General features: G+C 44.7%; 1 protein-coding gene across 4 annotated transcripts in view; it reads right to left on the bottom strand.

Annotated features, from left to right (window-relative positions):
- Positions 1-18,721, bottom strand: part of MYO1E (myosin IE) — a 451,378-nt gene that overhangs the window by 268,351 nt on the left and 164,306 nt on the right. For all 4 annotated transcript variants that reach the window (XM_069222075.1, XM_069222077.1, XM_069222074.1 and 1 more), the window contains exon 5: positions 7,601-7,688. In XM_069222075.1, the coding sequence (XP_069078176.1) occupies positions 7,601-7,688 (88 nt within the window). The remainder of the gene's footprint in view (positions 1-7,600; positions 7,689-18,721) is intronic.

Below are 18,721 nucleotides of genomic sequence, written 5' to 3'. Positions count from 1 at the left end.
GACCCAGGGTGTTGCTTTCTTTCAATGGTGGTGTTTGGTACTCGCATATCAACAGAAACAAAAATCTTGTGTGTAACCTTTTTTGGAACTACCACAATTGGGGTTACCCATGGTGTTGGTCCAGACACTAGCTCGATTATGTCTTGTGCCAAAAGATTCGGGGTTTCTTTTACTTTTTTTGTAGATGGATTGCTATCCTTCTATGATTCTGGGCTATATGTCATACTGACTAATTTATTTGTAGAGTTGATTGAGAAGTTTTAAACTGCCCAAACTCTTGAAACAGTTGAGGACATTGCTTCACAATTTGATGTTCTTCTGTAATCCTGCAAATCAGAGGCATACCAGACCCATAATTTGCACGGCCACGATACTTAACAGACTAGGAGCTGGAAGTTGCTTCTCAGTACATGGATCACTTCTTGAGATGTTGTATTTCCACATGTTATTGTTTCTTCAAATTTTTTGAAAGATAACGAGTTTCCCACTAAAATATGTTGATATTGGATATTTTGAGTAGAGATTTAGGGATCATCTTATGTATTCTGCTGCATACATTAAGTTACAGTTGTGCCACTGTCTACAAGAAAAGGTTTTAGATGCTGCACTATTTGTAATTGTACCAACGTTGTTTTCGTTATCTTACTTCGGTCTATAAAATTGATATTTTCCTTCCTCTCTGTCATCCATTAGTTTTCTTTTTCAGAAGGAGTGTCTCTTTGCCATTTTCCATTTCTTCATTCTCTATTTGGTTGACGTACTGCATCTTTCTTCTGGTGTCCTTACCAAATGTCAAGCATTCGTTAGGCTGCATGACTCCTCTGCTCTTACAGGAAGGTTAGCATGTATTTATAGCATGCCTAATTTTCTACTGTGTTTTTGTGCTAACTTTCCTTTGACACTTCTGGACTTTTTTTCTCTGCCATTTAAATTTTTCGCACTTGCTCAATAACTCTCTTCCTCCCTACCTCCGTGCCCTGCTGCAGGAGCTTCATCTCTTGCTTGAGTTCTTGCGTGCTGTAAATTATTTGTTAGGTCCATTGACTCTTTTAATAAATTGAGGTCAGTTGAGTGGTATCCTCTTAGTTGCAGTCTTATGGCTTCATCATTGCTAAATGTATGGAAATCACAGCAAGTCACCAATTTTTTTTAGACGTACGTCAAACCTGACCATTGCTTCATCCTCGATCTGACATGCAGTAACGGAAATGTATCTGTCATAATCAATATTTCTCTGAAGGTAAACCAACTCTTTTAAACATGTATTTATTCCTTTGTATACTCTTGGTTATATAGGGTATGTTACTAGCAGTTCTTCCACATCATCTCTCACTAAATTTAAAAAGAGGTCTCATGGTTGTTCATCAATATGGCTCTTACATGTTGCCTCCAAATTATGTTCACATCCGCGTTGCCACTTTTCCTACCTTGCTCCTAAAGTGTGAGTCCAACATATCAAACGGTGGTGGTCTAATATTGCACAAAATCTTCGTCAGTACACCACCTTGTTTTTGTCTGTGATGTGGCCTGGCCTGTGACAAGCGTGCAGTCCTATTTCTTTTTCTTTCAAATATTGTTGAATATTTTTCAACTTTTACTTTTATTTTCCTATTGTTTACACATAAATGTGTATTCTGTTCAATGTCTGTTTTTTCATTTCTACATTATTTTCCTCATATTCTATTTTTCCCATCATTGTGAGTGTGTTCTGGCACATGCGTTTTGATAGAAGTTTGATCTGACGCATAAGAGGAGCATCTTACGCCTTTTCACGTGCACCACTTGGCCTTATTGTGGCCTTGTTTCTCCATGCACCCGGTTTCTGATATCTTGTGTGTTCACCAGCTGATATTTTGACACTGCATGCTTGTATGTTCTTGTGCTCATGTTTACATTGCTTAGCGCTTGCCATGAGTCTATTCTATATTTGTATATATTCTGACCCCTGCACTTTTATCTCCTACAGCTCTGCGTCTCTCTGTTTAGCCAAAGCATCTCCTGGAGGTCACCTTCCAATCACTTGTTTGCGCTTTTTTGCTAGATTTAAGTTCCTCAGGTGATCTGCAGTTTACTTGTAGTGCAGGTGGCTGTCCCGCTCATAGTCATTGTCAAATGGAGGCAACAGAGCTCAATGAAGCGTTCATTTAAAGTCAGCAGCCTGGAGCAGGGCAATTGCGCAACCTTTTTCAACTCCTCAACAGCTTGCCTAACCAACCCTAAACCTAAATGTTCAAGACAGTCACTCTTGCTTACCCTCCCCGTTTGTTGAATGTCTGGAAATATGACTTCCTGGTCCGCTCCCAGTGCTACATAATCACTTCCGGCTGCAAGCCCTGCTCTGCCGAGGCGAATGGCTGTGAGCATTACTCCTCCTCACGATCGATCCCGGTGACTGACTGCTTCAAGATAATTAAACTAAAAGCATGCACTTTTATTGATCAGAGTTCTGAAATTTGAACTCCTTCCCATAAAAAGGAATGATCAATCCATTAACTGCTGCGATGAAGGGCTACGGTAACTCCATTAGTTTGGCAGGGTAGGGGGTCTGCGGTCAGGGCACAAACTATGGTGAGAGGCCTACTCCAGTAAAGATATAAAGAAATTAGACACAGGATGGGACTGTACACTACACTCTTCTGACTCTGAGCAGTAGCCGTCTCATCGCTAGGCAGACCGTAAATGTACAGGTCTCTATGATGCCTGCTTTGGCATCAGTGCCTGGACTTGCAGAGTCCATGATGTGGACTGGTCGAACAGAGTGCAGGCCTGTCATTTCACCAGCAATTTGTGGGTGTCACCCCGATTCCAGTTTTAACACCTACAAAAACAGGTTTTCGCCCACATAAAGATTGACTTGCACTTGCAAGGGACAGAGCTGCAAACTATGTTTGGAGTAAGAAAAGGTCAAATGCGTGCATCTGCTTGCAAGTAATAAAGACCACCAGCTATTAGGTGGCACCAAAAACTGGCCTCGTTTGTGTAGAGCAGCGGTTCTTAACCTGTGGTCTGGGGATTCACTCCCAGGGAGTTCGCGAATGCTTACAAGTTTAAATAATGTTAACAGATTAATAAATTGTATATAAAGAAGCATAATTAAAAACTGAAAATGTTAAAATGTTCCCTTGATGTAAAAGAAGTTGAAATTTGTGGCTAGAAATTAAGATGGTGTTCTCAGACTGATTTGTGGGGGCAGTGCAAACGCATCAAACAGAATATAGCATGGAAGATGGGTGGCCTCTGTTGAATTTAGAAAAGCACCCAACCTTCTCATTACAATGAAAATTTAATGTGCATATATTTGTGCGAGTTAAATAAAATATGTAATCATTTACATATTTGTTTTATGAGTGCTTGTTTCTGCACTTTTGTATATTGTTGTGAAATTCAAATGATCAAAATTGCTTACGCGGGGTTTTCAGACTTCCAGTAATGATTCAGTGGGGGTCCTCCAAATCCACTAATGATTAAGTGGGGGTCCGTAGGAGTCAGAAGGTTAAGAAGCCCTGGTTCAAGGGATGTGCAGTCTCTTCCATCTATGACCCGTTTTAATCTTTAGTCTATGCCGCATGAGAGTAAACAGCGAGGGAGCAGGGATCCAGGCCAGTTCTGCACTGCTGCAGGGATCCTGCATGATGGATTCTTGTCCTGGTCCTGGCACCATGAAGGAGTCCTCTCTGTCCCTGCAGCTCACCCTTTACCTGCACAGTCAGAGTAAACTAAAGCCACGCAGTGACCCTCTTAACTTCATGACTTCACCTGCATTTTTGAGTTTAGAGGTTGATAGGTATGAGCGCGACTGTCCCTGCTTGTGGAGTGTCTGGAAATGTTACTTCCTGAACTTTTCCCAATATTTCATAATCACTTCCGCCTGGAAGCTCTACTCTTCAAAGGCTGGATGACAGTGAGCATCACTGTTCTTAATGACGACTAACCCCGATGAATTACTGTTTTAGAATAATTAAAGTAAATCCATTTTGATGGACCAGAGTTCTGAAATTTGAACTTCTTCCCATAAGGATGAATGATCAGTGGTGAAGGGCTAGAATAGCCCCATTAATAAGGCAGGGCAGTAGAGTCTGCGGTCATGGCACAGGCTCCGATGAAAGATCCACTCTTCAGAGCACGTGATGCAGTGTGCACAGGAGCCTTTCTATTTAATCCCAGCGCGCACTTCTATGGACCACCCAATGCCATGAGATTACAAGCACACATAGCAACCATTTTCAGTTCATGAAATGCCTGGTGTACTGAAAGAGAACTGCATGCTTTGTGCATTCTATTTGAGTGCTGTGAGGAGGTGTTGTTTGCCGGACAGCAGGTCTGAGGAGGGCATTTGTTCACCAGAATGAAGGGGTGGTACGATTCATGGGTGTGACGAATGTCAGGTACTCTGTGGCTAGGTTCTTTTAGGTTTCTTAATGGTTTAGTAATATGGAGTTGTAAACGTTCTTGATATGTATTCAAAAGCTTGCCTCTGACTCACTGAAGAAACTTGTGTTTTTGGTCAGCCTTTAAATCCCTTTACTGTTTCCAGGAGGAAGAAACGGCGACATGAAATATGATATGCACCTAACATCTGGCCTTCAGGGGACAGGGTCTCACCGACTTCGAAAACTTGGCACCATTAAATGTAGGCAACGGGAATTTAAGCTCCAGACATCCACATCAGTTCATCAGATGCATAGAAGCAACACAGAGGAAGTACCAGCAGAAGACTAACCTCCAAGCAGTGAAGCCTATAAACCCTAGCGTGACCTGATTAAAGTCCTGCTTCAAATATAGAGTCAAGACCAAACGTTGCGCACGATTAGTCATAAATGCACCTAGTTCCGAGTCGCCAGAGAACGGAATATGTCCTGAATGGCAGCATATTGCATTATTCAGGCTAAAGTCCTTCTAAAGTAAGAGAACTGAAAACAGAAAAATTACAGGTCAGAAAGAGGTGCCTGCACTCTTTACTCAACCACCGTCGTAAACGTAACTACGACTTCATAGAACTCCTTGTGGAGGCCTGGAAGCAGTATGTGGAACAGAAGATAAAGAACACGGTACCTGGATCCGTGATGAACCTCACTGAGCAAATGTGAAGTTGGCCAACAGCGCCGTAGCCTCAAGTGTTGTATGCCTGAGGATTTAGGGTGGTACCATTACAGATTACCATTGTGCAGCAAATTGTGCATCACACATACTGTGCTGTAGCATCTATCTCACAGTTTTGCATGAAATAAGATGCCTTTTTTCCAGCAGATTAGAGGGGAAACTGTGAGTTCAAACACTTAGCAGTAGGGGCAGCCAGCTCAAGCAGGTGGTGGTTTCCCAGTGCAACGCTACAACGGCATTACACCTGCATTGCTTCCCTTGATAAGGTAATACATTCCACAGTCTTTAAGAGATACCTAAACAGTGTGTAGCTGGTGGAAGATCTTTACGTATGTTTCAATATTTATATTTACTTATTGCATTTATATAGCGCTCTTAATAACTAACCGCTGTCCGAATTCATTAGATTGGCTGGCTAGCTCAGTGAACAGAGGATGAATTAGAACAGAATATCTTTTTAAGGGACTAAAGCTTATTTTTGTAGCTCTATTGGAACATTAGATGTACCAAGTATCTTTAGACATCTTCCCCAGATAAACAGAAGATTAAAGAACAGTTTGGTAACCCAACAGTAAGGTGTGACCATCTCCTGTAAATATCTGGATGACTTACTGGGCATAAACATAGTTAGAACCTTAAAGCAATTTTCTTTACTCACTAGCAACCATAGCACATGATCAAACATTTTTAGATCAAATATCAGATGAGCATCTACATTTTGAATCCGCTATAATTTGGCAATATGTTTTTGGATATTCCTATATAAAACACAGTGGCGGTAGTCACTGTATAGTCATGACTCAGCAGTACTTTCCATTCAATGTGCATTTTCTGATCTGCTTATTACAATTGGTCCAGTGGACAGATTTGCACGAAACTTGCCATTTTATTAACTCAGCTAAGCTTTGGCAGGTAAGTTTCTTGAATATATGTCCAAGGGAAAAAGTTCAGGGGGGGACGGTGATAAAATATATCATTTCCACAGGAAATTTTGACAAAACAGAGCAAAATCACAGAACAGAATTACACCATACTTTGAATGAAAGTACAAATTTAATCAGAAAACATGTTTTTTTTTTTTTTTGGTATGAATTCGTTTAGTAGTTTTTGAGGTATTGTGTTTAAAAAAAGCTACCTGGGGAGCTTTATGGGTTAACATTTTTGTATAATTACTAGTTGAAATGCCGTTTCTTAATTGTGAATAACTTTGGCACCGTCTGATGAATATGCCTGAAATATGGCCGAAGGGGGGGGCAGAAGGGGGAAGTGTTCATTTTCTAATAAGCTTGGCACAGTGTGACACAGCTGCACTATATTTAACAGAAGCAAGGAAGGATTGGTTTCCTATTGGTATGTCAAGTTTTCTGAAAACCCATCATGGTGGGGTGCAACTTTAGAAGTGGGGGATATAACATTTTCAATTTCTTATAACTTTAGCACTCTCAGATGAATCTGCAGCAGATGTGGCAGACATTTGGCAAGTCACTTTGAGTGCAGGTGTTTCATGTTTGTTGCTGAACCAATGGGGTGAGGGAAGACAATGAGGGCCTTAAACATTTGTTATTTGATTTACTATTTCTGACACCCTATGATGGATCTGCACAAAATTTTACAGAGTCTTAGCATGTTTAGACTACTCTTGGTTTACTTATTTTCATGCAGACCCATCAAGAGGGAAAGGTTTCAGCCAGGATGATAATATTTACTGAAAAAACGCAATTTAAAAAGCGAGTTTTGGTTCTGGCTCAAACTTGAGAAACCACTGAAATTTGCCAGTTATGCTTAGCATTGCACACACCACCCTCCATGCTCCAAACACCAATGTGGCGAAGATACAGAAACAAAAGTGCAATTTAAAAAAAACACAACATGCTGCAATGGTTGGTGCCAGGAGTTACAACGTATGTTGTGTGCTAAAATACAAATTCACTACGGCTCCCACCAAGATCGCTCTCGCTGTCTAATCAACAATAAGCAGGTCAAGGTTTTAAGATCATAATACAGTTCAAAAAGTGGAGAGTGGGATATCAAATCTGTGAACTCAACTCTTTAATTTTAGCTTTGTTTCCAATCAGCATCACCTCTGTTTTCCCTATTAAGCTGTTGCCAGCTGTGATTCATCCTAACTCAATATCACATAAGCAGCTCAACCTGCACCACTGGGCCAGGACAAAGAACTGATCACTACAGTATTGTCCTAAACACAATTTGTTGCTAATTTACACTTGTTCACCTTCTGAACATGCAATATAGCCATAACATACAACACAACAAAAACAGAATAAGGATGGACTAAAACTCCCCACTGAAATGCACTGAACAGAATGGGGTTTAACATGAACAGAAATAGAAAAGACATTCAAATATGGTCAATTCCAGCCCCAGCTTGGGGAATGGAGTGGTAAACCAAGGATTGCCCACTTCCAGGCTAGACAATTCTTTCAATTGTATCATTTCACCCCGCTTCCTAGCACGCCCCTTCAGGAAAACATCGACTCACCTGCACTTTGGGGCCACCACCCGATATTTTTGAGATGTAACTCATGATATATTTAGCAGCCACAGTTTTTCCAGCACCACTTTCACCACTAGGAGACAAAGACATGAACAGAAACATACATGCATGAGGCGGGTCATGGGAATGACGAGTGAAATGACACAGAAATGACGCAACATGAGATGCCATCATGCCCTGTTCTTTTGGAATGGTGCACCCCGCGAGCCCCTCCGTTTCCAGAGAAGGCAGCTGTCAGTAGTTAGTGAACAGGTGCACTGAATGAAATACATTACTCGGACAAATAAGGTACCACAAAAACACTGATTACCATCACTGAGTGAGTTGCTTAACAGGAAACAAAGACGTTCTGACAGATCAGTACTTTTGAAGGCCCAGTAGATTAAGAACTCACCTGTTGCTGACTACCCCTGTCCTACTGGCCTCTTGAAGTAACTGCCCAGCCCACATGGGCTACTAGTTGCCCTCTGCCAGTCAGGTGTTAAGCCAAGGCACCATTTAATGCACATTAAAAGCATAAAAGTTAAAGAGCGCTTACAGCAAAGAGAACAGTCACTTTCTGACTTCCGAGAGGGTAGGCGTGAACAGGAGTGAGGGGTCTAGATGTTCACCTCTAAAGATGACCAGACAACCCACTCCCATCATCAGGAGTCTGCCGGCAGGGGGAGGAGGAAGAGATGTCACGGCACACAAAGTGTGACAAAGGAAGATCCTTATATCCCTCTATAAGAGAAGAGAACCCCCACCCATTCCCAAAAAAGTATTAACAGTCCTTTCCTCACATTATAACCAGGGAACCGCTTGTCTTGCAGGTTGGTTCTGACCAGGCTCTGTGCTCTTCCATCAGTGGTGCTTGGAGCTTCTGGTGATTCACGTGGCTCTCCTATTCACTGGATTCTCTTTCCTTGATAGGGCACTCCACTTTCTTCTGCTCACCGGGGTGAAATACCACATGGCCTCCCTTGCAATGCGCACCACCCTACAGTGCCTTTGGGCATCCTGACACTTTGTATCAGAGGGCACTTTCACTGAGTTAACTTGTAAAGAAGTGCCAGGGGCCAGGGTATTTCATGGGAAGCTATTGCTGTTTGCACCACCCACAGAACCACACCACTGCCAAATACAAGTGCTACTGATACCTACTAACCAACACATGCCAGTTTATGTCACTACTTCTGACGATTCCACCTCACCCAATAAAAATACTAGGTTGCACAGGCTGTGAGAATGGCATGGGCAACCTGGTATTTTTTTTTAATGTAATTGGTCTGTTACACGTTGTCGCTGATGTGCTCTATTAAGAAACAAAAATAGAGAGCGCTACCATGTGGTGGACGGTGAAAAAAGTGCCAGTGCTAAAAAATAAGTGCCAATCTAAACACTGGCACAAATTAATCAATGCCACATGAACATTATGTGAACATTTACAGAATATTTGTAGTTATTTATTTGTGGTTGTATATAGCGTCAGAGTAATTTTTATAATGTGTGCTATACTGGCCGTATACATGTATGTATAGGTGAGTAAAGGACTAGATACATGTGCCTGTATTAGGCTAACATCCTCGATGTCACCAAGTCTCTGTGCTACACGATCACTTATAAATGGCTTCATATCCATTTTACCTAACTGGTCGAATCATGCAAGCAGGTGTCTGTATGACGTGCAATTTGTCTCATCTGATTATGTGGCTAGACTCTGGTTATCTGCCCTTGGCCATCTGTGGTTTTGGCAGTGGCTTCAAAGAGCAGCTGTTCTTCTTCTGAGTTGAAAACCTGGCCACTCTTAAGAGAGGTTGTATGGACATATGCGAAACAGACTTTGTACTTGTGCACATGCTAACATATGGATGTTCGCGACTTCTTGTACGTAGGGAAAACCAATGATGCTGTTGTAGAAGCCGCATTTCTAATCAGTTATTCTGAAAATGAAACTCAATGGAAAGGAAGGAACACTCTCTTTGAGAGAGAAAATAAATAACAAAAGGGGAGACTGAAGGAAAACCCAGAGTTCGCCCTTCCTAGACTACAACTATACAATAAGTACCCCAGGTATGAAAGGAAGTATGAAAGTTTCAGTCTATTCAGTTGTGAAGGAAAAGTTCCTTTCCTAGGGCGAAGGCCCTCCGCGGCAATGGAGCCCTTACAGCACTGTGCTCTTTGAGTTCAGGTTGATAATAAAAAGCAAAGTTACCATATATCAATTTCATGCATTTCTTCTCCCCCAGGCCTGTATAATGGAAATACTATAGTCCCAGATTCAATGGTTGACAACAGTAGCCTGAAGATGCAAAGTGCAGCTGAATTGTGGGTGGAATCGGCGCCAAGGCATAGAAAGAGTGAGGGTGGCACAGCAGCAGGGCCCCTAAACAGCCACCCAAGGATATATCAAATAACTATAACGTTTTAGGAGTGAAGAGACGAGCAAAGATAAACTCCTGGGGGAAAGCATCCACATGGGTGTTTGGCATTGTAGAAACAAACATGTACATAAACAGGAAAAATTATAGATGAAAATAAACACAAGTCCCATGCAAGTGAAATGAAAGGAAAGACTCATTAAAAAAACTGAAGTGACACAAATAAACTTTAAGAGAACTGATATCAAGAACAAAATACAAATGAAATTTCATTAAGAAAGCATCTCACGTGTAGTTGAGTAGCAAGGGTGTCATGAGTGAGATGTAAGCAAGGACATTGGCCACCTACCCCCCGTTAGGCAGTGAAGACCATACCTAGCATTCACAGGGCTCCACCAAACCGGGCCCTGGTGCTACTGCACCTGCTGCATTAGTGACAGCTAAGCTCCTGGCTGAGGGCAGCTCATGATTACAAAAACCAACCAGCTGGGATGCATCAGTTGCAGAACAGAGCAGTGTCTGTGATGAAACTCGCTGCCCTGCAGTGCCTAGGGCTGCTTCCTGCTCATGAGCACAGCAATGAACATACAGCACTGCGGCAGCACTTACAGAAAGTAATGAATGAAACCAGGCAGTGACATGTGCAGACAGATGCTCTGTGTGATGGAACTCAATCTACTGCAGTACAGAGAGCTGCGTCCTGCTCGTGATCACAGCAATGACCCCAACAGACGTACAGCAGGCTGCTCCTCACTACCACATCCAAACAGCAGCTCTAGATTCGAGTAAACAAACCACTTTAGGGGGTCGCTCCGGATTATAGAAAACAACCAAAGGCAGTACAGGGGACTGCTAACAAGTACAAGCACAGAGAAGTGCAGTGGCTGCTGCAGATTACAACAGACAACTAAAACAAGCATTTGCAATGCAATAGGTCTCACATTTGCTTTTCGTGTCACATAAATTGGTCAACCCTGCCACATAATTTGGTCCTCTCTGCCACATAATTCAAGTGGCCCTGCATAAAACTAAAGCACTTCGAGTTACTGCAGAGTCTTGCCCTGATGACCTTGAACATTTCTTAGCATGTTTTTTTTAGTATTGTTTTCTTTTAATTTATTTGTAATGTGGGTGATGTGTGAGGGGCTGTTACTGACATTTCAGAGAAATGTGTTTGAATCCTTACAGGATGCAGGCACAGCCACTGCTTGTCTCAGATTCACATTACGGAATGCAGACACAGGCACTGCTGGCCTCTGCTCCAGATTACAGGATGCAGACAGTCACTGCTGGTCTCTGATCCAGATTACAGGATGCAGGCACAAGCACTGCTGGTCTCTGTTCCACATTACAGGATGCAGGGACAGGTACTGCTGGTCTCTGTTCCACATTACAGGATGCAGGCACAGGCACTGCTGGTCTCTGTTCCACATTACAGGATGCAGGCACAGGCACTGCTGGTCTCTGATCCAGATTACAGGCTGCAGGCACATCACTACTGGTCTCTGTTCCACATTACAGGATGCAGGCACATCACTGCTGGTCTCTGCTCCAGATTACAGGATGCAGGGACAGGTACTTCTGGTCTCTGTTCCACATTACAGGCTGCAGACACATCACTGCTGGTCTCTGCTCCAGATTACAGGATGCAGGGACAGGTACTTCTGGTCTCTGTTCCACATTACAGGATGCAGGCACAGGCACTGCTGGTCTCTGCTCCAGATTATAGGATGCAGGCACAGCCACTGCTCGTCTCAGATTCACATTACGGAATGCAGACACAGGCACTGCTGGCCTCTGCTCCAGATTACAGGATGCAGGCACTGCTTGTCTCCGTTCCATATTACAGGATGCAAACACAGACACTGCTGGTCTCTGCTCCAGATTACAGGATGCAGGCACAGGCACTGCTGGTCTCTGTTCCACATTACAGGATGCAGGCACAGGCACTGCTGGCCTCTGCTCCAGATTACAGGATGCAGACAGTCACTGCTGGTCTCTGTTTCAGATTACAGGATGGAAACACAGGCACTGCTGCTCTCTGTTCGAGATTACAGGGTGAAGATACAGTGTGGCTGGCCGCTCCTGAGCAAAAGCCAAACAAACCCATCAGCATCAGTCACTGGTCCTGCATACTACAAGAACCTAACAATATTTTCTTCGTAATATGACAAATTTCCTGACTACGGCTATGATGATGGATGCGGAGGAAAATTCTGATCCCTGTTCAGACTTTCTTAAAGTTATCGGGGGAAAATATATGGGAAGAATACAGTGATTCTGCCTTTAATTCCCATTTTTTTTTGCTTAGACTTATAGAAGGTGGTATTTACCGATTGATGTAGATACCTCATCCTCTGCCCAGGCACCATTAATCAGGGATTTAGAGGTGACCGTTGTATGGGGGTGTTTGTAAAGCTACCCTATGTGCCCAGCACATAATGGGATGATTCAGATTTTGTTCTAATAGACAGAGATACATTTTGAGCAATACACTTTAATGGATTAGAATAGGAGGCTCTTCCGGGCTCATTTTTAAAATTAAAAAGCAATAACAGAACGAAAAAAAATGCAAGTCAACCACAACCATTGCATTAGTAGTTTTTCCACCAGAAGTACACAGCAAGAGCAGATCAGTTTCTGTAAAAGAACTATAAATGTCAGCAAGCATGGTGGTCCTTTCACTGAACAGGCACTGACACTGCTTACACAGTAACAAATCCTTCCTTACTCGTAAACTGGCATTACAGGGCTTGCTTCACTGACTTTGCACTAAAGATGGTGGCAAGAACCCTCCAGTTTCTGACCTGTAGGTTCTGAGGGTAGGGCCGCCGGATCAGTCTTCCTGCAAGCAACCTCCAGCGTGCAGAGTCACCAAAAGGCATGTCATTGATTCCACGGAAACAAGTAAAGATACTGCACACTGCTCGATGACACTGAATAACAAAAGTGGCCTTCCTGCCAGCGACCACCAGCGCAGTCACCAAAGGGCATTTCACTGATTCCACGGAAACAAGTAAAGCTACCGCTAATCTCGGTGAGATTCAAGAAACAATTGTTGCCGAGTTTAGCGCTGGGTGTGAACATAGCAGAGGCGTGACAAGTGTGATCACAGCTGCACTACCACACCTGGCCCCGCTCCTGCCACATAGTACTTCAGGTCGTGTTGTGTTACACATTGCAGGCAAAAATAAAGCTGTCCACAACTAAAGGTAGCCAACGCCTGAGTGCCTGGCGAGCAGGCCTCGGTTCAGCCAGCAGCAGGGAGGCGTGCCCATGGCCCCGTTAACGTCCAGTCCACACACCAGCTTTTTTCCTGTTCTCTCCCACTCTAGTAGGTTTCTGTTTTGGAAAGGACCTGCTATAATGTGTCTTCCTTAAAAGGTGGTACACCATGTCTGGCTGTGGTTTACCGGCACTGCCAGCGGTATTCACACGGTCCTCTTCATGACGACTCGGCCGCATGGTGCCTGCGGGGTCTTCTAAACAAGCCACAGCTAGGGGGCCCCGGCATCCTGCTTTGGGACCTGAAGGAGTGATGCTGCACTGAGAATATATAGGGTCTTTGGTGCGCGAGTGCTGCTGAGGACGTAGGGCGTGACATGACTCAGTGCTGCCAAGGACGCCCATTCCTGCTGGAGCGCAGAAGTAAGAGATGCTCTGTAACCTATAACGTAGAAGCCCCCGCTGACAAGCTTCTCCCAACACATCAGGCATATGGGATCCAGGAGTGCCAGAGAAAGATCTTCACCTTTGGGCAGTGTCTCCAGTCCCGCCAGTCTGCTGAAGCTGCTGGCACCTGCTGCTGGGACAGGAAGAACCTGTCTGCTGGGCACTGTGAAGTGGAAGCCTGGGCTGATGAGAAGGGCCTTTCTGCTGGCGGCCACAAAGAGAATGCAGCAGAGGGGACCAGCATCTGGAGGAAGAACTGCCCTGGAGCCTTCCTCCTGGATGAGCCAGACCAGCAGGATCTGACCAGGAGTCAGTTGTCGAGGCCAAATTGTGGTGAAGACTCAAACAACGCACAGTTTAGGAACAGACTGAGTTTTATTTCACAGTCTGCTTGGTATGTGGCTTCCCTCCCGCGAGCAGAGATCCAACTCGCTTCAGTGGAATCCAGGTACCATGAGGGTCCAATTGACATTGATAATGGAACACAAGGCACAAGATGCCTTAAAGGCTTAACAAGGACGTAAAAGGAAGCTACTGATGGAGATTATAGTAATCGGACCACTGGACTGTGTTGACTCAATAGGGGATTCTGCTGGGGCAAATGTAAGAATGGGGTCAAGGTGGAGAACTGGGCATTAATGTGTTCATAGCTTTCATAGGATTAGAAATGCCAACACATGTAACCACTACCACACCAGCAGTCCAGAAGACTTTACTATGACCAATACTTTGGAATTGTTGGTTGAGGTACAGAGGCAGGAACAGTCTTCACGGAGTCTTCACCGAGTGACAAACCTATATCCGCAAACAGCCGGCGCTGAGGAAGGACCTCTTTACGCAATGGGTCCTCGCCAGGTGATGCGATACAAATAGGCGTGAGGTTAGTTTCTGGCATACCCCTTGCTGCCCCGTGCAACGTGCTGCCCACATGCACGTCCTTGGGCACCTGGCAAAGGGCATGAGCTCCAATTCAGGGTCGATGTGGCCGACAGCAGAGTGGTGGTTCACAGCCATTGCCATGTTCTGTCAGTGCTGGTGCGAGCTTGCTTCTCCGGGGGGTGCGGGTGGTCCGCAAGCAGTGTGTCTAGCCTTGTGTGCACGGGGAAGGGTCAGTGGGTGGCGCGTTTGTGCCTGGCATTCATATGTGCATGAAACTAATAATGTATTTCATGTGAGCATTCATGTTTACACCTGTCTGGCAAGCATGTTCATGAAGTCTTGTTAAGGGATGACATTTTTCTATAGCCATGTGCGTGAAAAGCCACCCATTCCCTCCACAGAGCTCTGGGCCCTAGCGCATGTCTACAGTCGATCACAGATCACGCTTAAGGTAAAGAGCTCCTGTTTCATGCCAGGGAATGAATGGGCAGTTATTCAGGTTGATAACTGCTGTCTCAGGGGTATAAAGAGCTACGCAGGTGGATCTTAGAGATTGTCTTATGGTAATTTTGGTCGCATTTGTCAGGACAGATATTTTCGTCATAGCTCCTTTACCCCGGTACTGTAAATGTCAGTACCAGGGCTGGCACCAGCACGCTGCCTTGATGTAATGCAGCTTCTATGTGGTTGCAGATGGCCCGCACCTCCTGGTGTAGTTGAGGTGTTCGGTATTCTGTTCAACAGGTGCTTAAACCAGACCACGCTGAGAGGCCACGTTAAGAGCAATGCAGCACTATACAGGTCTCCGCAGAGTGTCCTGTTATGCAGCCTCCATCTGGAACCGACATCTAGTGCACGCCAGAGCTGGCTCTGGTTAATGCACAAACTGCATCTTAGATTTGCACACACTGCCGTCCTCCTAATAGATAACAAACGTTCTGTCTACTTCCCTGTTCACTTCTGTGTCTACCGCGGGCAGCCAGGTCTACATCGGTGCTGAGGGGACAAGAGCCTACCCATAATGCCTTTTTAGTGAATGCAAAATTAGCCTCAATTTTCTCTGAAACGAAAATAACTTAAAATGGAAATAAGAGCAGGCCAGGCTGAAAGAAGTGCCTATTTTCGGAGTTCCTGGATTTAATTATACAGCTGTGTTAATCACATCCTTGGCAGTGCAGCGCTGGCTTCCTCTCTGCCAGGCTCATGACGCTGGGTCACACTTGTGTCCTTTAATTGGGGTCCTCTTCAACACGTCCCACGCCTTCCTTCCTGATGGATTCCTCAGCTGAATTTACAAAGTCACATAAAAAAAAAAAAGCAACATATTACAGTAGCCTGGCGATTCTTTGGTTAAAACAAGACTATTTAAAATGGAAGACCAGGTATCACCATATACCACTAACACGTGCACAGGGAGGCACAAGCCAGGACATGGGGAGTACATGACGAGTGTTTAATAATAAAACGCGGGGTTATCCCTCTGTGGTGTACAGAGCTCCGGTGCAGGCACCTTCACTCTCCTTCCCTACTGAAAAGAGGTTTTAGAGAGTACATTGCTCCATTGGCGCTTTGGCCGCACAAGGGTAAGAAGGCGCTATGGAAGTACCAAGGCAATATAATATCATACAGTACAATCTTAATCAGTTCTTTTGATGGGGAGATAGATCGATTGAATGAATAAATGATTTACTGAGGGTCAGTGTCTGTCCATAAACCAATAATATCTGTACAGGGGTTTGGGCATTCCTACCCTGGGATTAGCAAGGCTTTTACTACCTTCCTGAATGTATTGGTGGTTCAGGAAGCTAATGGCAATGGTTATTAACAAACTAGGAGTTTGCACAGTGTATGATCTACTCCCAAATGTGATCTTACAGAAAAATGACACTGGGTTTAAACTGATGTCAGCCAATCTGTATGTTCCACATGGGATATACTGGACAAACTCTGGGAAGAGGAAATGGGAGCCTCCTTGATAGGTAGCAAGTAGAGTAAGGCCAGAAGGTATTGGATTACATATTCCCATCTCGAAAAGGAGGAGGATTGTAATGTTTCCAGCCATCTAAATAATTCTAATTGTCTGGTAAGGAAGGTCAGTAACAGCCTATTTATATAATCTGCTCAAGATGATAAAGACAGGCACTGCTGGTCTCTGCTGCAGATTACAGGACACAGACACTGCTAGTCTCGGTTCCACATTACAGGGTGCAGGCACAGACACTCCTAGTCTCTGCTCCAGATTACAGGATGCAGACACTGCTTGTCTCAGTTCCATATTACAGGATGCAAACACAGACACTGCTGGTCTCTGCTCCAGATTACAGGATGCAGACACAGGTACGGCTGGTCTCTGTTCCACATTACAGGATGCAGGCACAGGCACTGCTGTTCTCTGCTCCAGAATACAGGATGCAGGCACAGGCACTGCTGGCCTCTGCTCCAGATTACAGGATGCAGGCACAGACACTGCTGGTCTCTGCTCCAGATTACAGGATGCAGGCACAGGCACGGCTGGTCTCTGTTCCACATTACAAGCTGAAGGCACACCACTACTGGTCTCTGCTCCAGATTACAGCATGCAGGCACAGGCACTGCTGGTCTCTGTTCCACATTACAGGATGCAGGCACAGGCCCTGCTAGTCTCTGTTCCACATTACAGGATGCAGATACAAGCACTGGTGGTCTCTGCTCCAGATTACAGGATGCAGACAGACACTGCTGATCTCTGATCTAGATTACAGGATGCAGGCACAAGCACTGCTGGTCTCTGATCCAGATTACAGGATGCAGGCACAGGCACGGCTGGTCTCTGTTCCACATTACAGGCTGCAGGCACACCACTGCTGGTCTATGCTCCAGATTACAGGATGCAGCACAGGCACTGCTGGTCTCTGTTCCACATTACAGGATGCAGGCACAGGCACTGCTAGTCTCTGTTCCACATTACAGGATGCAGATACAAGCACTGCTGGCCTCTGCTCCAGATTACAGGATGCAGACAGACACTGCTGGTCTCTGATCCAGATTACAGGATGCAGGCACAAGCACTGCTGGTCTCTGTTCCACATTACAGGCTGCAGGCACATCACTACTGGTCTCTGCTCCAGATTACAGGATGCAGGCACAAGCACTGCTGGTCTCTGTTCCACATTACAGGCTGCAGGCACAAGCACTGCTGGTCTCTGTTCCACATTACAGGATGCAGGCACAGGCACTTCTGGTCTCTGTTCCACATTACAGGATGCAGACACAGGTACTGCTAGTCTCGGTTCCACATTACAGGATGCAGATACAAGCACTGCTGGTCTCTGCTCCAGATTATAGGATGCAGGCACAGGCACTGTTGGTCTCTGTTCCACATAACAGGATGCAAACACAGGCACTGCTGGCCTCTGCTCCAGATTACAGGATGCAGATACAGTGTGGAAGGCCGCTCCCGAGCAAAAGCCAAACAAACCCATCAGCATCAGTCACCGGTCCTACATACTACAAGAACCTAACAGCATTTTCTTCGTAATCTGACAAAGGGACTATGGTCACGTTGAGTTGAAGTACAAAGATTGAAACAATCCAGGGTAGTATATCAAAGGTGATATACAGCTCTGTGCTGACCCAGGGATCATGGCCTCCCAGAACTGTCATTTGCTAAAGACCCTCAAAGGGTGGTCCGTGGGCATGCAATGCGTGATCATTTTTTTTTAGCCGATCACTACATGCTCCCCAGGAGGTGTCTGTCAGCAGGATCACTGGAGGCAAAGTGTACCTAGGCGATACATTAAAAAAACACCATAAAATGAATGAGTGGAGAGAAGATGTATAAAGCGATCCATACAGAGATGCTCTCTCGCAAAAGATATTGGTATACCTCAGTTAATATTTGTGCCTGCTGCAAAGTTCTGTGTCTAACCTGAGGTTTAGACGTTTAAATCCTGGGATCCCTGACTCATCTTTTATCCTTCTGTGATTGATAAAAGGAGTGTTGTCCAGATTTGTGAATCTGGTGACAATGTACATGTTGTACACCTCAAGCTAAAATGTTTCATGGCGCTAAATGTTAAGTACCGTTACATCCATGTTCAGTGGTTCGCATTTTATCAACTGCAGAGCAATAGAATTGTGAGTTTGTTTTGCTGCGATTCATGTTTGTGAAATGCAGCTCCACACGTGTCTCGGGGGCTCAATGCACTAAGCTACT

This window comes from Pleurodeles waltl, chromosome 3_1 (genome assembly GCF_031143425.1).
Source record: "Pleurodeles waltl isolate 20211129_DDA chromosome 3_1, aPleWal1.hap1.20221129, whole genome shotgun sequence".
NCBI lineage: Eukaryota > Metazoa > Chordata > Amphibia > Caudata > Salamandridae > Pleurodeles > Pleurodeles waltl.
The sequence above is the reverse complement of the archived record's forward strand: the minus strand, read 5'-3'. Positions and strand labels throughout refer to the sequence as shown.